Consider the following 9,183-nt stretch of genomic DNA (forward strand, 5'->3'; position numbering starts at 1 on the left):
TTTTAAAATAAAAACGGACTATGAATACCGCTCCACGTTTTTTTAGCATTTCACAGTTAGTAATCCACTCACACTGCGAACAGTCCATAGATGGAGAGAGCAGAGATTTAGAAAGAGATATTATCCAACTGCACACACATTTTGTTATATCTTTTCTACCATGATGGAAAGTCGAACGTCCCTAATCAGGGAAGGGAAAGTGGATCTCCCTTTGCGTGGAAAATCGAACGCCTCTAAGCAGGAAGAGTATACAGTAGTTTTTAATATTATATACGGTAAAAATAAGACTATAAGACATTATTTTTTATTAAACTTGTTAATAACTTTTGAACAAACAACAGATGGCCGCCACCTAAAACCTTTCAAAGATTATTAAGACCCGGTTTTTTATTATCTGATAACTTGTAATTAAGTTTAACCTAATGTTTCATTTAATAAATTTCATCTATGATATCATTATAAACGAAGCTCACTAGATAAAACATCAGGTTAAAACTATATATACGTCAAGGTCATCGGCACAATGTGCGCCCATCCGAATAATTACCGTTAATAGTATTAGAACATTACAGAAAATTGCAGAAATATTTCTGCGATTGATTTTCACGGACATTTAATATTACAGCAATATTTATGCAATATTATTATGTAATATTATAATTTTGTAATATTATTGTAATATTCTTGCAATAATATATACTGTATAAATATAGTTATTGTGTTTACAGCAATTGTATTTGAGGTCATTTAAGAATTTGATATTTGCTTACAAGATATTTAAGTTTGATATTTTAGTACTTTATGTGAAATTAATTTGTCATTTATATTATTTCAAAAATTCGAAATATAATAGTTTGGTAGTGCATTATATGTAGTTTAACCTGTTCTGCAGAAAATGATGTTTCATTTCATTCATAAATAATAATAATTCGTAGTGTTGTTGTAAATTTATATATTATATACAAGGTAAAAATACTTTGTACACATTAACAATTTCAGATTTCTATCAAATAAAAAATATACAAAATATAGTTAGATTTAATAATATATCAAAAATGAGTTAAGAGACAAAAATTTATTCATGTCATTTCAAAATTTAGGGCACAAGCCTTTAGAAAAAAATACAATTCCAAATTTATTTCTTGTCTCTCCCCCCCCCTCCCCTCCCCCCCTCCTCTCTCTCTTCTCTCTCTCTCTCTCTCTCTAATATGTAAATTTCTAAATTGTGTATTGAATAATCATGTTTCTAAAAAATTAAGTAACAAATTTTGCTTGAGTAAAAATAATTTCATGATTTCCATTTTTATTTTTAGAGCATAAAAATGTTCTATGTTTTCTTTAGTTATTTAATCAAATTGAGTTTTTCCATCAACTTTGTAAATAATACAATGGAAATAGATAAAGATGAAGTTCAGAAATAAAATTTGAATAATTTTGTTTTTTAAAATAAAATATAATTTTTTATTATATACAGAATTTTTAAATTATTGGTATGAAATAATAACTTATTTAGAATATATTTGTTTTTAATGTTATCATACAAAACATTCATACATCATTTATGACAGATAGGTATGTTAAATAGAAACAGATCATTAGACGATCAACAAGAGAAATGTATACCGTGCAGTAATATTTTTATTTTTTAAAGGACAAATTTGTTAAAACTTGTAAAAAAAATATGAATTGTATAAAATATTTTCTTTTTTTTTTGAGAAAATTAATTTTTGTAACTAAAACGATTTGACAACCTACAAGAAGGAGAGTGTAAAGAACTTTTCTATTTTATATCATGCTAAACAATGTTTTGACTTACAATTAGTTGAACATAAAAAAACATTTGAATACTCTTCTTAAAAGAAAATTAAAATCGAAAGTATAGTCATTAGTATAGAACATTGAATAAATAAATAGATAAACAACTAATATCAGAAAATGCAACTAATATCTTACTGGTATATATATATATATTACATATTTTTAATATTGAATATTTTTCTATACAGAGTGTTCCAAATTTAAATGTCTAAACTTCGGGAACGTGTAGAGGATTAATAACTAAGAAAAAAAAATCTTGTAAAGATTTTGCTTCGTTGGAAAAAATCGCAAAAAAAAAAGACAAAACGTTTTCATTTTTGTACTTTCTCATTATTTATTTATGTTGTATTTATTTACTTGCTTAATGTAGATATTCAAAATGTTGATCTCTTGCAGTAATGCAAGCATTGCATCTAGTACAAACAACGTGAACATGGAGGAGTAATATCTATCATCGTGGATAATGTCTGTCTAGTCAAGCTCGAGTAATTTTACCATAATGAGCTGGACATCCATCGAGTTGAAACCACATTTTAATCCGTGCTTAGACAGGTGAATGTCTTCTAAATAATCAAAGAAATCACGTGAAGGAATAGGCCTTAGCTCGATCATCTGATTTGACACCACTGGACTTCTTTGTGTGAAGGATCCTGAAGCAGATTTATTCGTTGTCAGTCAACTCAAGAGAAATCGAATCGAGGCTACAGTGCAAATATCGCCAGATCAGTGTTTAGCTGCAACACAAGTTGTCCGTACTAGATGCTGCAAGAAGTCAATATTTTAAACAATATCTATATCAAGCAAGTGAATAAATACAACGTGAGGCTGCTTATTCTTGTTTGATACTCGTGTGAACAAGGATAAAATAAACCTTATGCGTGCACATTATGCGTGCAACGGAACGCAATCTAAATAATGAGAACGTACAAAAATGAAAACTGCATTTTGTCTTTTTTTTTGCGATTTTCTCCAAAACGAAATAAAAACGAGCATCTCTACAGGACTACTTTTTTTCTTAGTTTATCAATCCTCTACTCGTTCGAAATTTAGACATTTAAATTCGGGACACCCTGTATATAAGTAATAGTTAGTAGTTAGTAAACAGTACGTCTTATTTTTATCAATACTAATTATGTAAATTAACTTCACATTTGATATAAAAAATGCAATTTTAAATTATTTTTTCATTAATATTAAATAATGAAATAGAATAAATGAGACAGTCTTATTGTAATAAATTTAAAAAATGTATTGAATTTTATATATACTTAAAAAGACAATCTAGAACTTTATGTATGAATTTTGTGCCTATAAAAAGAAATATATAAGATAATTAATAAATATCACTACGTAGTATATTTAAGTATATCTTTCAATTTCATTATTTTTCATAAACATTAGACAAAATAATTACTCAATGCAACCAACTGAATTCGATATTAGATTAAAATAGTTACAACTACAGATTTTAATAATGGCTAATATTTTTATAGAATGTTTATTCAGATGACTGTAATGATTAATTTTTCCTTTCCACAACAATTTCTTTTCTTTGTAGTAGACTGAATCTGCTTCTTATAGAAATGATGAAAAGAAATTTATCAGAAATTAAGAAAGCGCCATTTATTCTTGATTTAAGGAGATTTACCATAATATTATATTTTTATTCGGTTTATGCTTATGCTTACGTTAAAATATCTTTTAACCTTTAGATTACTGGGATTTTAAAATTCAAAAATATGGATAGTTCCCTCATAAATAATCCATACATACATTCCTATAATATATATATATATATATATATATATATATATATATATATATATATATGTGTAGTATATATATATATATACATACATATATCTACTATACATTGTTCAATATATATGCTAGAACATCGCATAACGCTATATGATATCATATTAGAGGTTAATAAGATATTATCTAGTGATCAAATACAATACGAAAATGGTATAAGACAATTGATGGAGCGCAAGTATGAAATCTTTAACTCTACTCGACAAAAAAGTACAAAAAAGAAATGTTATTAATGTCGTAACTCGTGATTGATAAAATGGCAATTCGAGCATGTTCATTGGGATTAATTATGTTGGCTTTATCAATATAGGCTCTGATTTCATTTATGACCAAAATGATTTATATCGAGCAACACTTAGCAACGCTTTAATATTTCTTAGTTACTTCAAACAATCATTGGAAAACTATTAGGATAGAATACTATTAGGATATTTTCTTGAGGATTTTGACGCTCCGGAAAAAGTAAATTTGTTATAAATTTGCTTATCATTATTACATAATACAGGGTGTCATGTGTATTCAATAACCTTTGATTGAGGAGCACCTGTTTTTATAAGGATGAGCTGATAATTAGATGAGCTGATTTTAATACTTCTTGTAATAATAAATAATTTTTCTTGTACTTTTTGCCTCCTGAAATAGAAGGAAACATCTTTGTATTTTTAGATTATGTTAAATTCTATGTCAATATTAATTTCCAATCCGAAATATAAGGATATGACTAATATTATTAACGAAAATTATCAACTTGATATAAATTCGAAATACAAGGACATCACTAATACTATTAACAAAAGTTCACTTGATAAAAATTTTATTTCAATTGATCACGATTATATTTTTTTTATTACTATCTTAATTCTAATTATCGAAGATATTACTGAATACATAGCGAGATTTGTTGCCAAATAATTAAAAAAAACGTAATATGTACAATACGTGAACAACAATTGAAAGCAAGTGACATATCTAATTTATTATTACTTTTAAAAAATAGAGATAAATTAAGCCATCAAAAGATGTTGTTTGTACATGACAGAAAGTTATTAGACAAAAGCAAAGTGATATTTTCTGATGAAAAGATAATCGTTGGTTAATGTTCTAAATTAATTAATGTTCTAAATTGTATTAAGAGAGAGTGGCCTAAATTGGATCGTGTTCCAAATAGGACCTTTTTAATTAAAATGAATTAAATATGAATGATTAAGCAGATTTGCGTGCTATTTATAAAGTCTTTATAAGACACCGAACATGTGACAGCAATTTGACAATTCTCATAACATTCATAGAATAAAATATATATATTTTCAGCCATCAGCGAAAATTAAAAAAAAAAATTCTTGTAAATCATTAATTAAAAGGTATTAAAAAATGAAAGATAATTTAAGATAATTAAAGAGTGTGGAATATTCGAAAATATCAAAATATTGTTTTGTGATCACTTTTGCAATTTATTTGTTTCAAAGTTCAAAAGAACCCATGTCCAAATGAACCTACAGTACAGTAGATAACTTATAGGCCTGATTGTAGTACTGGTGATCGGTCGACCAGATCTGGTCCAAGGAATTAAATCAGTAAAATATCATAAGTCAATCAGATTCAGATTAATTAAGTTTATTGATTTCAATTTTAATAAAATATAAACTGTCAATTTCTTTTTCTGAATAAAATTTTTATCTTTTGACTATCAAATTGCTCGTTTTTAATCAATACTAATAAAAATACATAAAAATATTTTAATTCTGTCTAAAAGTTGATAACAATAAAAATATCCGATTTGGACCAAGAGATCCGATTTCAAATTAGTAGTTCCGGATCGGATAGGAAAAAGCGTTTCTACATTTTCCATTATAATTCAATACAGGTGAGACATACGCCAAAATGGTCTGAAGCAAAAATGAAAGAAATTAAATAATCTTTTTCCAACAGCACCTTCAGTTTTATGATCGGACTTTTACGCTTATAGAGAATAAAAATTACAAATAGATCCGATTTATCCCACTCTTCCCACTCTCTCTATGTATATATTTTTTGTATTTCTTCGCAATACAGTTTCTTAATTTCTATACTCTTTCGCCAACGTGGAATCATCCTTGGCAAAAGAAATTTTGTGTTAATACTTATTTGGAGGTCTTTTTATCATTAGACACTGCAACATTATAAATTTAAGGTAACTTTGACTACTTTAATTTATACATATAGTAATCTACAGATGGACTTTTTTTACTTTACATTCTGTATCTTTGTACTTAATGCACTGGAGTTTTTCTTTGCTTTAAATACTATATTGGTATAATTTTTGTTTTCATTATTTTTATATAGATTTTAACGAGAATTGTTATATTTATGATGCTTGTGAATAATTTTGCGCATTTTGGACAATATAGAATTTTATTATTTCTACATCTAACATTTACGCTATATATATAATACGTTGCAGATGTAATATCATATTCACGATGACAGGATGCATTTCTATCGATGACCATTTATATTATTTTATTAGTTGACCCATTTATTTAAGTATATTAATATAGTTTATCTGTTTCTAATTATGTTTATATGTAACACTGAAGATGATCCGATCGGGCTTGAAACGACGTCTATTTATTATTTATGTTAGATCATGATAATTATATTTGTTTCTTATTTACAAAGTAATAAGATTTACTTTGTTGTTATTTGATTCATAGTCTTTCTAAATATTTATTTTTAATTTATATATTTTTTTGTAATATGAACTATCACATTCTTTTTCTCAAGAATCATTTGATAATCATAAGAATCAGTTAATTGTATGTATCACAGAACATTATATAGATATATAAGATTTCATCATTTAACACAAATGTGTACTGAAAAAAGAATAAACAAAAACTAACAAAAGATCATCACATTTTATTTTACACTAAAAAAAATAGTTAAAATAAATCTTTTTTCTTAACATTAGTTATGAATACTATCAGGGAATGGAAAGTTATTTTTTACAAGTAACAAGTTATCGTTACTAGTTATCGATTTTTAAAAGTTACTGTTACCGTTACTTCAGAAAATAACTTTTCGTTTCTTTTCCGTTACTTTTTTTTAAATCGACGACCGCCAATCACAGCGGATGGACTTAGAGGTCTCTCTCTAGCGCTATGCACTAAAAAAATTGTTGTGCAATAACTTATACTAGATAATTTTAAAATCCACTGTAATAGTTGTAAGCGATCACATGTTTGTAAATTTGCAATATGCAAATAAAAATAATTTCTTGACTTATAACTAAACAGATTGTTACAATGACGGACAATTACAATGTGTAGTTATAAGAACGATAATATGACAATACATTTTGCACTATATATTATTATACATTTAACAACACGCATTTAACAATACGCAAAATATTTCTGTTATATTACATAATATTACTAAAATTTGGATAATTACAGAAAAATATTCAAAATATCCTGTTACACAATTTTCAATATAAAATAAGATATATTTACACAATAAAAGCAAATTTACATAATTTTGTGGAATTACATAATTTCTGTAAAACTGCAGGATTTTTTATATTTACAGGACTAATCATGTAATCTATTGTACATCTATTATATGTAAATTTATGAAATTTTTTTTACAATGTAAGTGGCTTGTATCCAATGATGTGCAAAGTAATGATAAAAGTAACTATAAAATTCGTTACCATTACCAAAAAAATGTAACTTCGTTAGTTACAAGAAACGAGTTACTTCCATTCCCTGAATACTGTGTAATATATTATGAACAAGGTTGGCAAGTTAAGTAACGCCGTTACTTTTACTGTTACTGTTAATAATAACAATTTAGTACTAACATTACAATTTTTTTATGGCTGTAATAATAATTAAATATTGAGATTGTGTTAAAGAACTTAGAAAAGTCACTTTTAAAAAGTAATTCGTCACTATTACACGATATTATTGAAAAACTAAAAGTAATGAGTAAAAATAATGCGTTACTTTGTTACAAATAAGATATAAGTAACGCATTACTATTCCAACCTTGATGTTACTGTTAACGTTAAATAAAAAGTTCGTAACATCATTACCAATCGTTATTAAGTAAGGGCAATAAAAATAACGCTTTACTTGCTATTTCTATACTCATCAGGAGACACGGTAATGTCTCGGCGCTAAGCCAAGCGCAGCGACATTACTGTGTATTTCCTTTATAAATATATATTGTATATTATATATTGTATATTGGCAAGTAATGCGTTATTGTAACGTTACTTTGTTAATCGTACCTTGTAACGGGATAATGACGTCAAAGTTAGAAAAGTCAATCATTAGTTGTAACGAATTGAAAAAATAATTCGTTATTAAAAAAAAAACTTCTTTTTCCATTAATTACGCATTAATTTGTAATGCGTGACTTTTTACTCGCGTTACTTCTAAGACGTAACGTTATTTATTATTTTTACACATTACTTTTACTTTTATTACTTATTACTTTTATTACTTATTACTTTTTACTTACTCGTTACTTATTACTTTTTTCAATAAGTAACGCGTAATGATGACAAATTACTTTTCAAAGTGACTTTCTTAATCTTAGCACAACTTTTAGTTATTTAGCGTTACTGTCATAAAAAACATTGCAACATCATCAAATGGTTTACTATAAAAAGTAACGACAAAGTAACTGAAAAGTAACGTTTGCCAATCCTGCTGTCACGAAAAAAATTTGTCGAATTATAATATCACGAAAAAAGTATTATATTTTTTAATATTTCGAAAAAATATTGTTACGATACATATCAAGCACCGTAAGGCACGAGGATGTAAATTAAGCATTTCAAAGGAATGAAACCGCCATCATGTCCATACCGTTCATTCGAGTGTTCAATTCTAAGAATAGGCGAAAAACTAAAATTATAAACATACTATTGATATGTGCGCAAGCGTAATAAAAAGATTTATTTCAATTTTTCTGTTATTTTTCATATAAAATATAACGATTTTCCGAAGATCCTGGAACAAAAATTAAGGTATGAAAGGTTTATTCCAGTAAGGACTTTTAGTCATCTTGAAATGCGTTACAAAATATTAAAATTTGAAACAATTTGATCTATTTTCCATAATAATTTTCCATAATAATTTTTGTGCAGGATTCTTTCTGATAACGACTAAAAATGCATAAAATGTTTTAATTTCTTTGATTATGTTATATTTAGGACAACCTTTAGCTTTCAAGAGATATACAATTTTCCAGAAATTTTATAACGATATAACAATAATTTCTTGCTATAAAGTACAGTTGTGTATATACTTGCTATTTAAATAGCTCTGATGAGAGCTTAGATCATCAAATTTAAGGAATCCTTATTAGGATAAGTAATAGAAGAAGATAGTAATAGATAGAAATCTACTTTCCTACTGTTGAACACACTCGAATTAAAATTGATAATACATATATATAGATGCTTCGACAATCTACATTTTGCACAGAAATATATATTACAAACTTATATTACTTATATATATATATATATATATATATATATATATATGTGTG

The 9,183-nt window shown here is 26.3% G+C and overlaps 1 protein-coding gene across 1 annotated transcript in view; it reads right to left on the minus strand.

The window, feature by feature from the left end:
• Window positions 1–2,289: 2,289 nt before the first annotated feature.
• The window catches only part of LOC105625827, a 17,156-nt gene continuing 10,262 nt past the window's right edge, over window positions 2,290–9,183 (minus strand). The window contains exon 9 of the mRNA XM_012207138.1: window positions 2,290–2,468. Within this exon, the coding sequence (XP_012062528.1) occupies window positions 2,290–2,468 (179 nt within the window). The remainder of the gene's footprint in view (window positions 2,469–9,183) is intronic.

This window comes from Atta cephalotes (assembly GCF_000143395.1).
Source record: "Atta cephalotes unplaced genomic scaffold scaffold00003, whole genome shotgun sequence".
In the NCBI taxonomy this organism is placed as follows: domain Eukaryota; kingdom Metazoa; phylum Arthropoda; class Insecta; order Hymenoptera; family Formicidae; genus Atta; species Atta cephalotes.